Source organism: Spermophilus citellus (assembly GCF_964194105.1).
Source record: "Spermophilus citellus genome assembly, chromosome: 13".
Lineage (NCBI taxonomy): Eukaryota > Metazoa > Chordata > Mammalia > Rodentia > Sciuridae > Spermophilus > Spermophilus citellus.
This window is the reverse complement of record NC_138193.1, coordinates 76,836,968-76,859,517: the sequence shown is the minus strand read 5'-3', so window position 1 is coordinate 76,859,517 and position 22,550 is coordinate 76,836,968. Positions and strand designations below refer to the sequence as shown.

At 39.2% G+C, this 22,550-nt stretch overlaps 1 protein-coding gene across 1 annotated transcript in view; it reads left to right on the top strand.

Moving 5' to 3' along the window:
* The first annotated feature begins 7,580 nt into the window (after positions 1 to 7,580).
* Positions 7,581 to 22,550, top strand: part of PPP1R21 (protein phosphatase 1 regulatory subunit 21) — a 67,782-nt gene continuing 52,812 nt past the window's right edge. Inside the window, exons 1-2 of the mRNA XM_081264058.1 lie at positions 7,581 to 8,587; positions 21,733 to 21,801. Coding sequence (XP_081120184.1) covers positions 8,531 to 8,587; positions 21,733 to 21,801 — 126 coding nt within the window. The 5' untranslated portion in view covers positions 7,581 to 8,530. The remainder of the gene's footprint in view (positions 8,588 to 21,732; positions 21,802 to 22,550) is intronic.

Sequence of the window (22,550 nt, the reverse complement as noted above, 5' to 3'; positions counted from 1 at the left end):
TTTTGATTCTACCAGTGTCTGCCATGTGACTTTGGATATGACATGCCTGGCTCTGTGCTTGTCCCATCCATCTTCTGTCCTGCTGTCACAGGGACAGGAAAAGTACTGGGGCACAGCCAAAGGAAGAAGTTGCAAAACTTCCAAGCACAGAATCCCTATTTTTAGTAAGACTCCTCAAAGTTGCAAATCATCAGATTTTGTTCAGACTTTTGCTTCACTGAGCCCTCATTATTAAACCTGAACTTTGGAGCTAATTGCTCAAGAGAAAAATCATGGGGAGTAAAGTTCTTTTCTTCCCTGCCATTCCCCACTCCCCATGATAGAGTTGGTGTGCATTTCTCACCGAATGAAAAATAAAAATAACACACTGTCCTTGTTGCTATTTTTATTTTTCATCATAACATTATTATTAAATGCCTTCCTTAATCCTTCCCTGCTATGGTCTGAATTGTGCTCCTCAAAGTTTCATGTATGGTAAACGTAATCTCTAAATTCACATGTTAATGGTATTTGAAGGTGAGGCCTTTGGGAAGTAATTGGATTAGATGAGGTTATGAGGATGGGACCCCATGATGGCATTAGTGACTTTATAAGATGAGGAAAAGAGACTTGAGCTAGCATGTTTGCACTTGCTTTGTCTTGCTATGTGACACCCTCTGCCATGTTCTGATGTAGTAAGAAGGCCCTCACCAAATGTGGAGCAGATGCTGATGTCATGCTCTTGAACTTCACCCAGCATCCAGAACTGTGAGTTCAATAAACTTCTTTTCTTTATAAAAGTCTGTGGTAACCTGTTATAGCAACAGAAAACAGACTAAGACCTTCCCCTCTATCCACTCATATATAAACATTTTTCATTCTCTATTATCCCTAATCAAGTATGGAGACTGGCCATAGAGATTATGAAACCAGGTCAGAGAAAATCTTTGCTTACTTCTCTTTATGACTACATAGGGGGTGATGCTGGTGGGGCAAATTGGTCTAATGTCACTATAGTGGGTTCTGTATACATCAAGTTACTCTGAAGTAGAATGTATGACTTAAAGGGCGTGGAGAGAGCCCTGAAATTTGAAAGAAGTCCTTGACTTCAGCAAGCATGTGATTCTACTGGACCATGAAATAATGTTTACTCAGAGATTGTATAATACCTCTGATATTATCAAGAAACTGATGGCATAAGTGGTCATTGTCCATATGGCTGAGGGAAGATCAACTTGTTCTACATATAGTTGATTCTCATCACCTAATGTAGTTTTGTTCTATAAATTGCTGCAAACATTAAATTAGCAAATAACATAATCTAGGGAAAATATAAAGTTAGGTCCCTATGAGCCTCTGGCCACAATATTTTCACCAAGTGAAGATGTTTTATGTGTGTTCCCATTTAAAGGCTCCTTATATTTAACATGTATTCTTCATTCATTGATGTTGAACCGGTGATGAACAGCTCTATAAACAGCCTGAACAAAGCTTAGGTACACCTGTATTTTCTGAGTAAGGCATATCACAGTCTTCTTGCTCTTAGGAACCCTGTCTAGTGTTTTAGCACTAAGTTTGGGAGCCATTTTAAAAAGCAAAAATCTTCAAAAATCCAAAAAAATGAGACAATAAACAGCATCCACTATAGTGTGGAGAGCTGAAACAAGGCGAGCATCTCCCTGTTTGATCTCAGCTGGAAATGTGGGTTTTGGGTGACGCAAATCTTTGTTGTTCTGGGCATATTTGTAAATGACCTCAAAAGTGTTGTGATTATTGATTTTGAGGTTACAAATAAGTTTGATGCAAATTTGCAGATACAAAGTCCATGAAAACTGAATTCTGACTGTAAACACTGCGTGCCAGAGCCTGCCGTAAGTCAGTAAAATCCAACTTTCACTCTCACTTTGTGACTTTGTTGTTTAGAAGAGTGAGGGGTTAAATGTGCTGTGTATTCTAATATGAGTTTTAGGTTTGATAAGCTGTTACGAGAACAGCATTGCATGTCAAATAGCTCTCAGGTTAGGAGCTATTCCTAATAAAGATCTGAGCCCTGCCCCCTCCATCATGGGTTCCCCCAAGGTCCACTCAGTAACACGTTTTTCATCTTTGCTTCAGCCATTTTCTGAAATAATGAAATAGGTAGGTCCCCACTCCCTCTGCAGTGTTGCACCACCCATCATCTACCCCCTGGCTCAAAAAGATGCCGTGTTTGTGTTGTGGAATGCACTCCGCATAAAAGTGAGGCAGCCTTTCAGATAGGACCTGAATAGTCCCCCTTTCTGTCCCATGGTCCAACTTCATCTTGCACCATCTCTGGTATGGGATCTGACAAACTCTGTTCACAATTATCATTCCATGATGGCTAAGAAAGCCAGTCCTGCTGTACACCAGATCCATTGTTCAGCATGGAGTACGAAATACACAAACAAAACTTTTTCTTGCTCATTCTGTGAGACTACAATTGATTCATCCTATGCGTAGGTGTGGAGAGAAAAATCTTTCCTTTCTATATGACAGATCTAATCTTCCTCAAATGTCTCCACTCTATTGGAAGAGGAAAATCAAACTCATCGGTTAATGATTTCCCAGTCCAGCAGAGGCAGAGATGGAGCCTGAGAATTGCAGAAACATCCAGATTCCTGACTTACGTTGTTCCAATGTCCTGTGGCTCATTTCTTCCTATTGTTCTGTGAGATATCCTTACACCTTTCAGGAAATGCTCATTTGTTTCAAGTTTTGACCCCTTCAGAGATGACTTCTATCTGTTTGAGAAAAACTATGTCCTCAAGGGCAGGGCAGAGCAGGGGACCTGGATTTGTCATCAAGCAGATCCTGATGCTGCTTTCTGGCCCTCACTGGCCTCTGCTTTTGTGTGTCCTTGCTTAACCTAGTGGCTTACACCACAGGAGTCTTCGTTTGAGGAAAGAGTAATCTAATCTCTTTTGGCATGGTCATGGCTTGGTGGTTCTCCCAGCTGCCCTGCCTGTGCTATGTAACTAAGACCTCATGCCAAAGCTTCTCCCAGGAATGGGCATCTAGCCCAACTGGGGCCAATCAAAGATTTTCCTTGGGATTTTTCAAACTGGAACAAAGAAACCTACTTTTTTTTTTTTCCCCTGGAGGCAACAGAGGCAAAACTGTGACACGGGAGGCTTAGGATCTGTGGGCTTCTATGTTGTTACCTCATAAAAGTGCATCTGCGGGAAGAGGCAGAGATGGAGTGTGAAAACTGCAGAAACTAAAACCTGGCCTAAAACCTGAGGTCTTGTAGCTGTTTTCTTCCTATTGTCCTGTGACATAGCCTCACTTCTTTCAATGAGTTCCCCATTTGGTTCCAAGTTACTTTGAGTTTGGTTTCTGACATTTGTGATCAAACAAACAAACAAAACTCACAGACAATAATGATCAGCATAGCACTTGCATGTGTACAGTAATTCCAAGAGTCCTTTATTCATACCATTCTCCACAAGCATGCTGTTTATAGTTGAGAACTGTTGCTGGCAAACACGAGATAATTGAGACTTCAAACATTTTGTTATCATGTTTGTAATACCCATACAATAAAGCACATGAAACAGAAATACACTTCATAAGGGATTAGCTGAAGCCAACAACCATGTAGTGTGATGCTCGAATTCGGGACCCCCAAAAGACCACCAGAGACCAAGATCCATGTAAACAGCAAAGAGGTGTTTATTGCGAGCTAGCTCGGTCCTCCGCGCGCACACACACACACAGCAACTGGTGACGCCGAGAGGCCCCGAGCCCAGGGTTTGCAGCAGTTTTATACATTCTTTGGAGAAGGCAGGGACCCCCACATACATCATAGCATCTCTTAGCAAATCATCACACACCGCGGGAAAATCAAATAACAACTCTAAAACATGATTAGCACATTCACTGGCGGGAACAAGTTGGGTAGGGGGGATTGGTCACTACAAGAGGGGGATTCGTTTGAACTGATTGGTTTAAGCCAAAAGGGGTGTCTGTGCTGAACTACATGGTTTCCCAACACGTTATCAACCACCATAAACTACTGGGAGGGTCATCTGGCATCCCAGGTATTTCCCTGTCTCATGCTGATTGATGGTTGCTAGGGGGTTGCTATGGGTCCCCACCTAGCCTGACTGAGTCAGGGACACCTGGTGCAGCAGATCTCTCCTGTTATTTGTAGATAAACCACTTAGCAGGGTGGGAATGTGCCTAGGAGTACTCTGTGGGTCTTTCAAGGACAAAGTTCATCTCTTCCTTGGACAGGCTTTGCTCTGAGGTAGAGGCTGGTTTTTCAGTAGCACCACAGAAGCAAGGGATAGGGCATTGCCAATGCCCATCTCACACCCACCTCCTTAGAGTTTCCATTCTCTCCCCCATGAAAGTAATCACATTCCTTTTTTGGTTATCACTTCCTTACTGTTTTAGTTTTACCACCAACCATGCATCCCTGGGCCTTTGATTAAATTCTATCAATTTCTGAACATTATAAAAATCAAATCAGACAGTATAATTGTTTTCTCAGATCTGGTTTCTTTTACCCTTGGATTTTTTTTTTTTTGAGATTTATGAAAAATCTACTATAAGTAACTCTTTTTTCAGTGCTTTCAACATTTCATAATATGAATGTACAATCATTTACCTATCCATTCTGTTGATAAGACATTTGGAGAGTCTGTTTGGATGGTTTTGGTTATTTATGGGTAATTCTGTTATGAATATTATTATTTTTATTATTGTATTTATTTTATACTGGGGATTGAACCCTGGGGAACTCAATCCCTGAGCCACATCCCCAGCCCTTTTTATATTTCATTTAGAGACAGGATCTTGCTAAGTTGCTTAGGCTGGCTTTGAACTCATGACCCTCCTGCCTCAGCCTCCTGAACCACTGGGATTATAAGCATGCTCCACTGCGGCTGGCTGTTACAAGTATTCTTGATGAATAATACATACACACATTTTTTTTTTCTGGTTGGAACTGCTAGGTAATGTGTACTATATGTATCTTTTCGAATGAGATGACACCGAACTTTTCCCCTAAACTACTGTTCCAATTTACATTTTTACCAGCATTTTATGCAAGTTTCTTTCCTGTATTCTTACTCTTTTCAATCTTTTTCATTTTAGCCGTTTGTGTGTGTATGCAGTGGTATTTCACTGTGGTTTTAACTTCACTTCCTCCTGATTACTAACAGAAAGAACATACTTTTGCATATATATTGGTCATTTGTATATCTTCCTTTGTGAAAAATCCTGTTGAAGTCTCTTAGCTATTTTCCTCTTTTGTTGCTTGTCTTTTCCTTTATTGATTTGTAAGCACTCTTTATATCTTTGGATAAAGAGACCTCTGTTGGATATGTATATTGCAAATATCTGTTTTCATTCTTTGGTTTTATATTTTTTTCACTTAGTGAGGTCTTTTGAGAAAGAGATTCTTAATTTTAATGTATTTGGACTTATCATTTGGGATTTTACAATAATACATCTGACAGGACAACTAGATTAGTCAGTGGAAAAGAAATTTCTAAATTTAGCAAAATTACACAGGCTCTCTGGCTAAACTTGCACATTCTTTCTTTGGAACGTTATTTAAATTTTTTTTTCATTCTTTTATAACCAATGGAAATTCACAATATTTAATTCTGCCACTTGGTGGTGCCACAGAAAACTAACAATTTTAAAAACTACTGTTCTGAAAGTAGTAGGACTTGATTATTAACAAATTGAAAATTATTAACATTTTGAAAAAGAATTATAAACATTTTAAAGTCTATAATCCTCTTACACATTACGACGGATATAGCCTTAGTCCTTCACTATAAAATTCCTGGCTTACAGCCAAAGTACACCAAGATAACATAGGTTTTTTTTTTTCTTTCTTTTCCATATTTTAAAAAAGTTATTTATTTTAATTAAGTATATAAGACAGCAGAATGCATTTTAATTCATTGTACACAATCACAGCACAACTTTTCATTTCTCTGGTTGTACATATGTAGCATCACACCATATGTGCAGTCATACATGTACCTAGGGTAATGATGTCCACCTCATTCCACCATCTTTCCTGCCCCCATACCCCCTCCCCTCCCCTCTGTCTTGTATATTTTTTATTGGTGCAGTATATTTATACATAATGGTAGGATTCACTGTTACATATTCATACATGCATACAATATAACAATATAATTTGGCCAATATCATCCCTCTATATTTTCCCTTTTCCTCCTATCCTCCCTTTCCCTGGTCCCTTTCTTCTACTCTACTGATCTCCCTTTGATTTTCATGACATTCTCCCTAGCCTCACACCTTTCTTTTCCTTTTTCCTCTCTAGCCTCCCATATGAGAGAAAACATACAACCTTTCACTCTCTGAGTTTGACTTATTTCACTTAATGTTCTCAAGTTCCAACCATTTTCCTGCAAATGACATAATTTCATTCTTACCATGACTGGATTAAATTTCATTGTATATATCACATTTTCTTTATCCATTCATCTGACAAGACACCTAGGCTGGTTCAATAGTTTGGCTATTGTGAACTGTGTTTCTATAAACATAGGTATGCATGTATCACTACAGTATGATGACTTTTTTAATTTCTTAGGATAAATACCAAGGAGAGGTATAGCTGGGTCATATGGTGGTTCCATTCCTAGTCTTTTGAGAAACCTTCATACTAATTTACATAGTGGTTGTATTAATTTAAAATCTCACCCACAATGTAAAAGTGTTCTCCCCCCCACATCCTCTCTAGCATTTATTGTTGTTTGTATTCTTGATGGCTGCCACTCTAACTGGAATGAGATGAAATCTCAATGTATTCTTGATTTGTATTTCCCTAATTGCTAATGTCTAACATTTTTTCACATAACAGTTTTTTTAATCATGAAAAATTTCAAGCATTCTAAAGTGCTAATATAACATCTCTATACTATTATTTAGATAATAAATGTTAACCCTATCATATTTACTTTAAAAATTAAGGAAATAAAAATAAAGTTTAGGCTGGGTGTGGTGGCACAATCCAAGCAACTCAGGATACTAACCAGGAGGATCACAAGTCTGGGGCCAGGTTTGGCAATTTGGCAAAACCTTGTGTAAAACAAACAACAACAATAAAAACTGGGGATGTAGTGCAATGGTAAGGCACCTCTGGGTTCAATGCCCAGTAAACAATACACACACAAAATACACACACCCCGTAGTAAAGTTTACATTCCTTTCTTCTTCCCAGTTTCCTCACCCTGTTTCTCATTAGAGGCGACCAGTATCCAGAATTTGATGTATCCCTTTCAGTTCTTGTTTCTGTATTTTTAGTACATGTTTGTGTGTCCACAAACAATACAAATGTTACTTATTTCAAAAACGTACCTATAGTATGACGCAATTTCTTTTTATATTTAACATGGCCTTTTGCCCTGTTGATACAAACAAATGCAGATACACACAAATCTAGTCATTAGTTTTAATACCCATATTGTAATTCATGGCAAATATGTAGCCTATATCTATTTATCCATTTCTTTATTGATGAAAATTTCAATGTTGCAATGAAATGCAATGCCTACTAAAATTCTAAAAAACATTAAAATTAATGAGTGGATGCAGTTTGTAATTCAAGCAAAAGTGTCATAAAATATCCCAGGCAGACTAGTTTTTGCCTCCTTTTTTTTTTTTTTTTTTTTTTAACTGTTAACTCCACTCTATCTGCATGCTTGGCAGAAAACATCTGCAATTTCCTAACGGCCTTTTACTCAATTCACTGCAAAAGACTAACTTGTGCTTCCGGGGACAGTGGTGGGCGGGCGGGGAACTTGGGTAGAGAACAGACACAAAGAAATTTCAGTATCAAAATGCAAAAAAGACAGTAAGGGTTTGTCTGGTCTGGAGCAAGAGAAAGTGGCAGCAGCGTTATACATTTGGGGTAGGTCTGATAGTTCACAGTGCAGGGCATGTCCCGTGCTGCCATCTCCGGATAACCAGATAGCGGAATACAGCGGTCTTTCTCTCCACGCTCCTGGTGAACAAGGTAACCATCTAATGCCAGTCGGTTGCCATAGGAACTGGGAAGCACGGGGTAGGTTAGAATTCTTGATGTTCTTAGAATGTTTCTTCTTCCGGTCCTCTGCTCTTCGCAACCACGGTCTCACTTCTCCGTCCCCCGCCCATTCTGTACAGTCATCAGTCGCTTTCCTTCCCGATACGCCCTGTCTCCGTTCCGGGTCGCCATCTTGTCGCGTGGTCCAAGATGGCGCCCTCTGCTCTCAGAGGCAGAATCCCGGCGCGCCAGCGAGGCGGCGCGCGCACGTGCTCGGGGGCGTAAGGGTGGGGCGGTGACGTCGAGACGTCGACACGCCCCCGGTGGTCGCTCCGCCCCCGGTCCCACTCCGCCTTCCTCCCACCCCGAGAACCCGGAAGCGGAGGAGGAGGCGCGGCGGCAGTGGCCGAGCAGCAGACGCTGGCTGAGCCGTGTCCTGGAGCGGGTCTGGGGTTGGGGGCGGGGGGCGGGACTGAGCGGCCTGGACAGCCTGGCCTGGACGGGGCGGGGGAGGCCATGGCCTCGGCAGAGTTGCAGGGGAAGTACCAGAAGCTGGCTCAGGAGTACTCGAAGGTACCCAACGTGGGCGGGGAGTAAGGGGTCCCTGGCCCTGCGGCTTTGGGTTGCCTTGGCAGCGACTTGTCGGGACGGAGGGGGACCGCGGAGGGGGACCGCTGAGGGGGACGCGAGCGCGCCCCTCCCCGCCCCTCCCCTCCACCTTCTCTGTCCACCATTACCTTGCCTCTACCTGCAGCTCCCACGAGATGGGGCCGGGCGGTGGCTGGGTCCGTGTGCGTCTCTGCAGAAATGAGCTGGAGTTTGATTGTTCCTTCTTACTGAACTAGAGGGCTTGGCACTGGGATGTCAGAAATCCAGGCTTCTGCCTCTGGTGCTGGCCCTGAGGGGAAGAGAAAGGTTTGGACCACCCCTTCCCTAGCTGCTTCCTCACTTTTCCCATACCAAGTGATGGGGAAGATCTACCGTTGTTCTTCCCTTCCCTTAGGGATGATTAAGAGCCATTTCTGCCCCTAAATCGATTTGGGAGGGTAAATAGTGTCATTCGTGTAAACTGCCTCACTAGAGATGGATGGCTATGAATGTATTCAGTGCTCTCGCAAGATGTTGTCTGGAATGATTTTGACAGCTTGCAGCTTGAGTACTAGGGCTGTGCCCTCTCCCCCTCTCTCCCTCTCTCCTCACTTTCCCTCTGCTTCCCTCCCTCCCTCTCTCCTGTCCTCTCATTCACCAGGAATAGGACAGAACAACCAGCAGTTGCTCCATACATGTTGAATTAAGCAAAATAGGGACCTGCTCCTTTGTCGTGTTTACAGCATCAGTCTTAAATGGTGGAACTCCTTCCTTGGACAAGGGTGGTGCAGTTTCTGGGTAGGGTGTTTCTGCCTTAATATTTTAATGAAGTTATTAAAGCGCTTTGATCTTTGGAAATTGATTCAGCAGTCATTAAGCTGAATTTTCAGTGATCTTGATTCATGGAGTCAATGGGAAGACTTAGCCCCCTTTTTACAGTTTTGGAGAAATTGAGATGCACCATTCCCCCCACCCCCTTCCCCCTTAGGATTTCATTCAACAGATATTCAGCAAGGTGAAATGAAATATTTTTGAAAAATAAAACCCGCATCTAAACATAAACACTTAAGTCTTCACCATCAAATAGGAGCCCTTTGAGGCACTACACATTCCAACTGCAAAACTTTCTTGCATTACCATTTGAAATCATCTTAAGATCCTGTGACACAGTGTCAGTGAAGGCAAGTTTTCATCCTTTGAAGGAGAATTTCCTTGTTTGAAAGGACCAAAAGTTTGGAGCCAATCCATACAATGAAGGGGGGTAGGGTGGAGGATGGCAGTGCTCAAAGTTGCCTCTACTATATTTGGTTGAAAATGTTTTGTGGGTATAAAGGGACTGATTTTCTTTTTTGGAGAGTAAACAAGCTCAGAAAGCAATTCCAAATGGCAAAAGAGGTGTTGCAAAAATGTTTTGAGCAGTTACTACATTGATCAAATAATTTTATAGCCTCCTAAAGTAATTAAAAAAACTTTGAAAGATTTTATTCTTTTAGTTATACAAATGTGTTTAACAGATACTTAATGGACTACCTGTGAGCCTTATGCCAGGGTCCATTGAGTGAGGCAGGGTTCTAGCTATAAGGGTCACCTTTAAGAGAAAGTTCAAACATAGTACATAATTATGGTACAGTATAACAAGTGCTAGTTCAAAGGGAGCACCAAGGCAGTCCTCCTGGAGTAAGGCTAAAAGTTATTTAGATTAGGGAGTAGGGAAGGTGGAAGGAGGAGGTAGTAGCTTTCCAGACTCTGTAAGATAAATGGCAGAGTGGTGAAATGAGGTTGGAGAGGTAAGCAATTTGGACTGAATCATGAGTTGTGGATATCAAATAATAAGTGTGAACATTATCTTTTTTTTTTTTTTTTTAATCTCCAGGAATGAATTCAGGGTGCCCTACCACTGAGCTGTATCTCTGGGCCATTTTATTGTATTTTGAGACAGAGTCTAAATTGCCCAGGCTGGCCTCCATATTCCACCCCTTCTGCCTCAGCCTCCCAAATAGCTGGGATTACAGGCATGTTGTACCACACCCACTGTGGTCTTTATCTTTTGAGTTATATATATTTTTTTAAGTTGGGGAGTGACATTACTTTTAGGAAAGAAACTGCTGACTGTATGGAGTATGGGTTGAAATGGGGCAAGATTGGTGAAAATGTAACTAAATAGTAGGCTGTTGGAATAGTTTTGGGGAGAATAATGTAGGGTTAAATAAAGTTAGTGATTTTGGGGATGGAGAGGGGAGGCTGGAATCAGGATCCATAATTAAAAAAATACTTCTTAGATTACTTCCTTTTTGAGTGAATGCTTTGTTCATAGCACTAAACTGATGAAAGATGTAAAGAGTGCATTAAGGTGCTCATCTTTGGGTCTCATCCATTCTTTGGGACTTGGTGAGTGAGGGAGGACTCAGCAGTGACCCTGAAGTTCTGAGGTAAAGAGTTATAACTGCCACTGGCAGATGAAGATTGACAGGACAGAGAGCCCTTTGGAACAAAGGGGGTGTTAAAGGCTAGATGCAGTCATAAAATGTAGTGATGGAGGGCACATTAAAGTTAGGCGATTCACACATTAGCTTGAGGTGATTTGAGGGGTAATTGCTGAAAATTTCTAATGGAGATGACCTGGCTAAAAGTGAGGACAAAGTCTAATGTTTTAAAGAAATTCCCATAAAGATGAACTTTGAGAGTTAATCTGGGTAGAAATGTGGGGAACACGCATGGGAAGGATGTGCCAGGAGGAGAGATGCTAAGGGGAATATAGGAAGTTTGTCAAACTTGGGACCATCTTCTTTATCGGGCCTGACCATTTCTTTACCACTGAGCTATATTCCTAGCCCCCCACCCCATTAAAAAAAATTTTTTTTTGAAACAGGTCTCTCTAAGTTGCTGAGTCTGGCCTTAAACTTGTGATTCTCCTTTCTTAGCTTCTGAGTTGCTAGGATTACAGGTGTGAGCCATTGTGCCCAGCTCCTTTTCTCATTCTTTTACATTGCATTGCTATAGAAATTTTACAGCAGAAGATACAGAGACTGGTCAAAAAATTTCATGCGCTTTTCCCTGTCAATTCCAGTGTGAGACATTTTCTAGATGAGTTCTATGACCTCTTCATTCCTGTGCCTATGCAAGGGGTAGTCAATCATTTTATTACCTTCCCTGGTACAGAAATTGTGGGCTGATACTGAAATCTATTTATACTGTACTTTTGTTTTATTTAGGATACTAAGGAAAAAGATTTTCTGTTACTTTAGAAGGAAGCCTACATATCAGAAGAGCAGTAAGCACGGTCCTTAATCCAAAGACTTTGAAAAATGTTCTCATTCTTTGGTGTACATCTCAGCTTGTAATTCAGGAAAGGGTCTTTCCTTGCTTAAGAACTATGGTAATAATTTTTCATCCTAAGAAGTTTTAAAAACAACAATAACCACACACACACACACACACACACACACACACACACACACAAAACCCCCAAAACAAAAACAAACAAAAAAAACCCCACTAAGTTTTGAGAAGCTCCCATAAAAGACACTGAGAATATGGTTAGATAAAAGATGAACCATAGAGGCCAATACAGGACAGAATTAGGAACCAAACAGGTTGCTAAAACAAAGTGTTATAGAAAGGTTGATAAAAATGGAGATGAAGACTCCAGTGGTTTGGGCAACTAGGAAGTCATTAGAGGCTTTTAAAATGTCAGAGTCAGTAGTTTGAGGGAGGGAGAAGGTATGTAGGGACAGGTTTTCAAAGTTATTAGGTAAAGATGCAAGGGAAAGCTAATCAAGGCAGTATTGCCTGTACCATGTGTGAGCAAGTCTCAAGATCTTGCTAATAATTGTGTTGTGCTAGGTCAGTAATTCTCAAAGTGTGTGTCCTGGACCCCTATTATCTGAGAATGGATTAGAAATGCAGACTCCTGAGTCTGCCCTGGACTTACTGAATCTGAAACTTGTGGTAGAACCCAGCAAGTCTATGTTGTAACAAACTACTATGATTTTGTTGCAAATTATATTAGTAAGTGTTACTGCCACACAGTCCCTGAGGCAGCTAACTTAGAACAAATGCTTATTTAGTTCACAGTTTTGAAAGTTCCAAGCCCAAACAGTGAAAGGCTTAGTAAAGGCTCACCCTTGATACTTATGGCACATGGTGAATGACAATGGCAGGAGTACTTGGGAGCAAGCACTTAATTACCTTTTTAACTATCATGCAGAGACAGACCCCAGGGTCCACAGAGCCTCCCAGTGTGGCCACCCTATAGACCAAACCTTTAGATATGAACTTTTGGGGGACCCTGAACATTCTAACCATAGCACATGCTAAACTTTAAAGATCAAAGTTCAAGAAATGGTATCAGAAATGGAGAGGGGGAGCCGAGAAGTGGTATTAGCAAAGTATTAGCAAAATAATTTTGCTAAAAATTAAATTTGTCATTTTTCCACAGCCCTTTAAAATTTTTTTGTTAATTTTTTTTTTTTAGTTGTTGTTAGACACAATAACTTTATTTTATTTATTTGTTCTTATGTGGTGCTGAGGATCCAATTCAGTGCCTCACACGTGCTAGGCGAGTACTCTACTGCTGAGCCACCCCAGCCCTTTTTTGTTAAATTTTGAGACAGGTTCTTGATATGTTGCTCAGACTGGCCTTGAATTTATGATCCTCCTGCCTCAGATTCCCAAGTTGCTGGAATTACAGGCATGTGCCATCATGCTTTCTCTATTATTGAAACTAGTGTTTTTTTTTTTGTTTTTTTTTGTTTTTTTTTTTCCTTTTTGGTACTAGGGACTTAACTTAGGGGTGCTTAACCACTGAGCCACATTCCCAGCACTTTTTGTATTTTCTTTCTTCTTTCTTCCTTCCTTTTTATTATTTGATTTCTTCTTAGATATACATGACAGTAGAATGTATTTTGGCCTATCATACGTACATGGAGTATAACTTCCCATTCTTGTAGTTGTACATAATATGGCATTACACTGGTTGTGTATCCATATATGTACATAAGAAAGTTATATCAGATTCATCCCATTGTCTTTCCTTTTCCCATCCCTTCTCCCTTCCCTTCATTCCCCTTTGTCTAATCCAAAGTACTTCTATTCTTCTCTCCACCTCTCTTATTGTGTGTTAGCAGCTGCATACCAGAGAGAACATTTGGCCTTTTGTTTTTGGGGATTGGTTTATTTCACTTAGCATGATAGTCTCCAGTTCCATCCATTTACCAGCTAATGCCATAATTTCATTCTTATTTATGGCAGAGTAATATTCCATTCCACAATTTTTTTTATCCATTCAGTTGTTGAAGGGCACCTAAGTTGGTTTCAGTTTTGTGAATTGAGCTGCTATAAACATTGTTGCAGCGGTGTCACTGTAGCATGCTGATTTTAAGTTTTGGGTGTACATCCAGGAGTGGGATAACTAGGTGAAATGGTGGTTCCATTCCAAGTTTTCTGAGAAATCTTGATACTGCTTTCCATAGTGGTTGCATCAATTTGCAGCCCTACCAGCAATGTATGAGTGTACCTTTCCCCCACATCCTCCCCAACATTTATTATTTATATTCTTGATAATTGCCATTCTGGCTGGAGTGAGATGAAATTTCAGTGTAGTTTTAATTTGCATTTCCCTAATTGCTAGAGTTGTTGAACATTTTTTTCATATATTTGTTGACCAATTGTATTTTTTCTGTGAAGTGGCATTGGCACCACTGATTAGGTTATTTATTTATTTGGTGTTAAGTTTTTTGAGTTCTTTATATAGGAGATTAGTGCTCTATCTGAGGTGTAGATGGCAAAGATTTTCTCCCATTCTGTAGGCTCTCTCTTCACGTTTTTGATTTGTTTCCTTTTCTGTGAAGAGCTTTTTAGTTTGAAACCATACCATTTATTGATTCTTGATTTTACTTCTTGTGCTTTAGGAGTCTTGTTGGAGAATTCAGTTCCTAAGCTGACATAATAGAGAGTTGGGCCTACTTTTTCTTCTAGGAGGTACAAGGGTCTCTGGTCTAATGCCTAGGTCCTTGATCCACTTTGAGTTCAGTTTTGTGCAGAGTGAGAGATAGGGGCTTGATTTCATTTTGCTACATATGGATTTCCAATTTTCCCAGAACCATTTGTTGAAGAGACTATCTTTTCTCCAACGTATGTTTATGGAGCCTTTGTCTAGTATGAGATAATGGTATTTATGTGGGTTTGTCTCTGTGTCTTCTATTCTCTTCCATTGGTCTTCATGTCTGTTTTGGTGCCAGTATCATGCTGTTTTTGTTACTGTAGCTCTGTAGTGAAATTTAAGGTCTTGGTATTGTGATGCCTTCTGCTTTACTTTTCTTACTAAAGATTGCTTTGGCTATTCTGAGCCCCCTATTTTTCCAAATGAATTTCATGATTGCTTTTTCTATTTCTATGAAGAATAACATTGGAATTTTAATAGGAATTGCATTAAATCTATATAGTGCTTTTGGTAATATGGCTGTTTTGACGATATTAATTCTGCTTATGCATGGGAGATCTTTCCATCTTCCAAGGTCTTCTTCAATTTCTTTCTTTTGTGTTCTGTAGTTTTCATTGTAGAGGTGTATCGCCTATTTTGATAAGTTGATTCCCAAATGTTTTATTTTTCTTGAGGCTACTGTGAATGGGAAAAGTTCCTTAATTTCTCTTTGAGTTGACCCATCACTGATGTACAGGATATTGTATTTAGAGACAGAGTCTTGCTAAGTTGCTTAGGGCCTCACTAAGTTGCTGAGGCTGGCTTTGAACTTGCGATTCTCCTGCCTCAGCCTTCCAAGCTGTTGGGATTAGAGGCATGTGCAGCTGCACACAGCCCTCTGGTACTTTATGAATCTTTATTTGAAGCAGTTGAAACTGATAGGAGAGCCAAACATTCATTAATTCTCTAACAGTTTACTTTGCAATTAATGCTTCTTTTAGTTGTGAAGGAGATCTCCATTGGGAACTTTTTAGACTTATCCTCTGAGTACAGAGCTACTTATATTGGGAAAGAGTCAGTTTGGTTCATTGTGTTTTCTGTTCAGATAATGAGGCTTGGTGGAATCTGATTATCACTCCTTTCTGTGAGAGAAGTAGCCTCAGGAGCTGGGTTCATACTGAAGCTGGTTTGAAGAACAACTTTGTGTTCAGTGCTATCCAATGGAACTGTCCATGAGAATGAAAATGTTCTTTGTCCTGTCTAGCAGATTAAATACTTGCCATGTGTGGTAATTGGCATTCAAAATTAAGTTAGTGTGGATAAGTAACTAAATTTTAGATTTTATTTATTTTAAATAAATTTAAATCGCTACCCTGTTGAACGGGGCTTGTTTAGATCTTAGATCAGTGCGTCCCAAATGTAGATATCTGTGTGATTTGCCTGAAGACCTGGCTAAACTGCAGATCCTGTTTTAGTGGTTCTGGGGTTGGGTGTGAGATTCTGTTCCCAAGCAGTGCTGCTGTAGCTATCCAGGGACTACACTTTGAATAGTGAACAGCCAGGTCCTAGAAAGACAAGGGTTGGCCCACTCTTCCTCTTTCGTTCAGTGTCTTACCCATCCAGTCACTGATGGTGGGTAGCTTGACTGCAAGGGTTGAGGGTAGTTGTCCTCATGAATTTCCCTGCATGAGAGCAGGAGAAGGAGAAAAGGTTCCATTTTGGGCTGGGTTGAAGAGGAGTTTTTTTCCTGCATCAGTGACAAAATAAACCCAGACATTAGTGCATAGTAAGTAGCCTGCACATGCTTTATCCCTTCTGGCATAGGAACAAGCAAATAGCCTGAGAGAAAGACCAGTTGGTATTTCCAACACTTTAGTATACTTAAATGCTATACCTGGAAGGAGTTTTAGGGATCATCAAGGCCAGGTAAGGCAATTCATATCTGCACATAACTTCAATGTTCTGAAGCTTTTTTTTGGGGTGTGTGTGTGTGTGTGTGTGTGTGAGAGAGAGAGAGAGAGACACACACACACACACACACACACACACACACACACTGGGAATTGATTCCAGGGCCTCGAATATGCTAGGCAATCACTCTGTCACTGAGCTGCATCCCCAACCCTTTTCATTTATATTTTGAGATAAGGTCTTTCTAAGTTGCCCTTGCTGGCCTTGAACTTGTGCTCCTCCTGTCTCAGCCTCCAGAGTAGATGGGAATATAGGCATGTACCACTGCACCTAGCACATTCTGAAGCTTTGAATCAGAGTTTAGGTGAGGCTTAGGGTTACTTGTTGCCCACATAACTTTTTGATGAAGAAAAGCTGTATGTTTAAAGGCTCATTTTATAGGGTTATAAAACATGTTTAAATGTCAAAATGTCCATTGCATAAAAACAGCCATGTAAAAAATGATTTAAACTCAGATGATTGAGGTTTAGATGAACAATGCATGTGGTTGACTCATTGAACTCTCTCCACAAAGCCCTCCAACAGTTTGTGTTTGAAAACTATAAATCCCTCATCTCTGGCCAATTGTCCTATGAGAAATTGTCAGGGTGGTGTGAGAGAGTTCATAGTTGGCTCACTACTATTCTGTGTCCCTAGAGAAATAGCTTTGTGATAGGCCTGGATGATGCTGGATTACTCCAGAACCAAAGTTAAACAGAACAGGTCTGGGCACTAGTTATTAGAGAAGCATTCTCAGGACTTGTGAGGATTCTTGGTGTCCAATAGGACCACGAGGTTCTAATCGTTTGGAGAAGGGCCTTAGGAAATGTTAAAGTGACGATGGTCTCTTATAGTTGTATAATTCATTACATTTAAATACCTTTATATTCAGTAATTTGATTAATTGACTAAAACTTTGAGTGCTTTCTCTATCCACAGCATTGATCTTTTGTTGTAAGCAGGAAATACAAGGACGTATATTAGAGTCTTTACCACGAAGAACAGTTTATATTAACAGATGGGAGAGGAGTACAGAAATCATACATAAATAACTTTAAGAAATTAAATTGAACAGTTTAGTGAGAGATGTCTTATTACTAATAAATGCCAAAGAAACTGAGAAACAAGCTCACTATGGGCTGCAAGGAGCAATTAAGAAAAAAATATGGAGGAAGTAGGATCAGAGGTAAGAAGTGGGCTTCTAGAAGGACAGATGGGATCTGGTTGGCCAAAGTAAAGAAAGGCTGTACTTTCAAAATAAAGATAAAGTTAATCAGATTTTACAGGACAACAAAATGAGATTTAGAAGGATTAAGAGGGCTACATAGTTGGGATTTGGAGGTACTGTCCTCCACTGAAAGGAACAGAAGAGCTTGATGTGCAACGTCTGGAAATAGCCTGCATTGTCTTTTGGAGTTTTTGTGTCTAATGGAGACTAGAGGGCAGTTGTTTCTCCATTATATCAACATGTATTGAATTCTCCACACTCATCTCCTACCAGCATTAGAGCTCATCTGGTGATCTTGGAACTGTATCTAAAACAGAAACACTGTGTTTGCCTCCCCTCTGTGGTGAATGCTGGAGAGGAGGAAGATGGAATCTAAAAGACCAGACTGATCACAGCACTATCAGCATTTGACATATTGCTCATTCTGTTGTGCAGTCATGTGGTGGCAATGATGCTGAAGTGCAGGGAGCATCAAATGCTACATAGTATAGTTGGAATGGCAGTAGATTCTGCCAAGCTAATCATTGTTATCCTTTCCCACTTACTAAATAATACACAGGTATTTTAGATAAACATTTTTTTAAAAAGCAGTATTTTCTGTTAAGCAGTTTCTTTGAAACCATGTTGAGTTTTCAGTTTAGCAACATTTCCAAAGGGAAATCCAAATCATGTTTTATTATAATCATATTAAATGTTAAATAATTATTTGAATGTTCGTTTTGCTTTCTAACGAAGTGGTCTTTTCAGTTTGCTTTCATTGTGCATTACCGATGAAAGTCGTGGTTAATTTATGTTTGAAATTGCTGTGATTCTAGCCAGTGTGGTGGTAAATTCCTGTAATCTCAGCTGTTTGGGAAGCTGAGGCAGGAGGATTGCAAGTTGGAGGCCACCCTTGGCAACTTAGTTATACCTTGTCTAAAAATAAAACTGAGGATGTAGTTTAGTAGCAAAGTGTCCCTAGGTTCAATCCCCAGCACATGCATGCACACACACACACACACACACACACACACACACACACAAAAGAAAACTCCCCCCAAAACAAAACAGAAAAACAGACCAAGTAACACATTATTCACAAGTATGTTAATATTACTTAAAAAGTAGAATGTTGCATGATGTAAGTTAGTATTAAACTGGTATTTCTCCCTTTTGAACTTATAGATCAGAGGTTACCAAACTTTTTCAGTAAAGAGCCAAATAATACACTAGTACACCTTTTAGGCTTGGGGCTATACAGTATCTATTACGACTATTAATATCTTTCTGTTGTATACAGTACAGAAACTGATGAGTATGGTTATGATCCAGTAAAACTTTAAAGTAGGTAGAAAGCCAATTTGGCCTGCAGACCTTAGTTCACCAACTCCTTTTCTAGAGAACCCATTTTGTCCCATAGTTTCAGATGTAATATTTGCCAAACGTTCTACTTATAGGATGACTTATATACTTTAAAGATGTCATATTGTCCCAATGTCCTATTTAAAAGACACTCTGTTTTATTCTTCATGATAACAAAGGATATATAAGTTCTACATTATGATTTTCAGTCTATTTTAATGGACCTGTGTCAATTTCATTGAAATATTAGCAGAATTAAAAACTTGGGATTTAATAATGGGTTGTAATGTTCATACTCTTTTTTTTAAAAGAGCAGGAAGTACTAGTATTGCTGCTGCTGCTGCTGCTGCTGCTGCTTCTTCTTCTTCTTCTTCTTATTATTATTATTATTATTATTATTATTATTATTGGTACTGGGGATTGAATCCAGGGGCACACGAGCAACTGAGCCACATCCCCAGCCCTGTTTTATATTTTATTAGAGAGATAGGGTGTTACTGAGGCTGGCTTTGAAATTGCAATTCTCCTGTCTCAGCCTCCCGAGCCACTGGGATTATAGGCATGCGCCACTGCGCCCAGACCTAATTATCTTTTCATATTTGATCTTCGCTTTTAAATTACAAATTTTTCAAAAACGGCGACCGTATCTTTTATTTCTTTCTATCTCTTATATCATTTAGTACAATGCCTTCCTTGGGCAAAGTATAAAAAATGCACCTGTTGTCCCTTTGGGTCCATTCTAATTATGAGACTTCAGTTTCCATTTGTGGAATACTTTATTGTTTCAAAATTGCTTTGTGTAGGTCTCTTATCTGGTTCTCACAACAGCCTCAGAAAAAGGAAGATAGGGTATATATATTCATCCCTTTTGTAGACCATGTGGCTGATGTTCCAAAGGTGAAGTGAGTTTCTCAAGTTTATGTTGTCTAATAAATGGCACAATGGCTTTCTGTTATAGCAGTTTAGTGTGATGTTTAACTTTCTAAAAGTAAGTTCATCTTTTTATTCTTTTAGTCATAGAATTGTACATTTTTTATAGAGTTTAAATATTTAGTTTATGGTTTAGCAGTCAAATATTTCTTTTTTTTGGACACAGAAGAATCATTTTTCTATAGTTTAAAGGAAACAGATCTGAGTTATGCACAATTAGAAATAGTTTTTTTTCCCTAAATCTCATAAATAAAATTGTCCTATTATTTCATTTTCAGAGAATAGACTGGCCATTCATGTTTTCTGCACTGGGCCCTTGGAATATGAGTCTGTATTTATTCTTATACATGCTGTGTTCTCTTTGCTGTGAATATATTACTCTTACTAGAAAAGTGGATTTTACCTTCTAGAACTCTGCCAGTGACGGTTATACAGATGAATACATAAGTCAAAAATCAAACTGCATATTTTTTTTTATTCACATACTTTATTTTATTTTATATTTAGAGTCAGGGTCTTGCTAAGTTGCTTAGGGCATCACTGAGTTACTGAGACTTGCTTTGAACTTGTACCTCCTGCCTCAGCCTCCCAAGCTGCTGGGATTACAGGCGTGTACTTTATTTTAAATAGAGTGTGCTTTTATTTTAAATAAAGTTATGCCTGAATTTTTAGTAGTTAGCAATGGAGAAAAAAAAAGTTCAAGTTCTCCCTCCTCTTCTCAAGCTTCCCCTTCACCAGCCTGCTCCTTTTTTTTTTTTTCCTTCAATATAACTTTGTAAAATAGCAGTCACCATTGTCTAGTTGGCATTACAACAGTGGAGTCAAACTGCTAGGGTCTGAATCTCAGCATTGCTACCACTTCTTTGTGCCTCGTCTTCCTCATTTCTAAACTGGAGATAATTAGAATACTTACTTCCTAGGATTGTGAGGATTAGATGAGGTAATGTGTAGAAAGCACTTCGGATGGTGCCTGGTCTGTAATGAGTGTTAAAATGCAAGGGGATATTATTATTTTAAAAACTAAACCTGTTCTTAGTTTTTGTGCACTGCCTTGACTGATGCCTGATAACAGGTCTACCATTCTAAGGCTATTGTCTGTGATGACATTTGCAAGTCTAATATGAGGTGGTGTCCTGCTGGGTATGTTAGTGTCCCACAATTTGATTTTTTAAAAATATTTTTTATTTTTTAGTTTTTTAGGTGGACACAATATCTTTATTTTATTTTTACGTGGTGCTGAGAATCGAACCCAGTGCCTCACGCATGCTAGGGGAGCGCGCTACCACTTGAGCCACTTTTTTATTCCATAATATGTCCAACTATATGTATTTTACTAATTATGTGTCAGAATTTCAAGGAAAATGGCATATTTAGTACCCTATTATTTATTATATCTTTTCTTTGTTTTCATTCTTCTTTTTATTTTTTGTATTTTTAATTTAAGGACCTGACTTAGTTTTACATAAGGAATGTTGGGCTAAAAATGGGAGACATGGATTTTAGTCACAGTTTTGTCATCAATTAGTTTCATGCCATTGTGGAACTCAGCTTGTGTGTCCTTATTTATAAAATGGCAAATTATGATATCTGCTATGTTCTTCGGGGGCACATGCGGGCACAATTTGTGTGTGTGTGTGTGTGTGTGTGTGTGTGTATGTATACACAAGAAGATACTTATTCAATGTAATGATTCCTATAAAGTAATTACAAGTGATCCCTAATTGCTTTATTAAAAATAATTATTGCTTTCTCTATTTTTAGCTTCGGGCTCAGAATCAGGTCCTAAAAAAAGGTGTTGTGGATGAACAAGCAAATTCTGCTGCTTTAAAGGTATCTAACAGATCATTTATGTTATGAATGTTAAGCGTTGGTGATACTCAAAGCAGGGGATTCAGCTGGTTTTCAGGGTTAAAGTCCCAACTCTGACACTGATTCACTAAGGATAGGGGATAGTAATATTCTTTTTTGTGTTTAACACTCCTACTTGCTTAGGAATTACTATTATATGAATATTATATTTTGATTTTCTTAGCTAAAAATTACTTTAAAAGTGTTATTTGACTTTAATACATTTCTTCTGTACCTTGCCTTTATTTAGCTAAAATCCATCTGGATTAATGGGGCTTCTCATCTGTGGTCATCTCCAGACAGCACTTGGAGGGGGCTATGTTGTATTCATATTTGTATCCTTGGCACTCAGCAGATGGTAGGGCCCTAATAAATGGATTTGAATGTATAAATCATTTAGTCTATTAATCTTGCCTTTAGTTGAGCTAGTTGATATTAATTACCTTTGTTAATCTGAACACTGAGTGATAAATTTTACCATCAGCACCTTTGTTGACCTTAGTGGAGAAATATGATAGGAAATGAAGGAATTTGTTTCTACCTCATTTTGGTAGGCATGTAATAAATAATGCTTAGTGATATTTTTAAGTGATGGATAATTTAATACTAGGATATAGATTCCTTCTTGGACAACCTAACAGTCTAATCTAGCAGACTAGCAAATTATCAACTATGTTGTACTTACAATGACCATTGTAATGAATAATAAAACAAAAGTAATTTCTTTATAT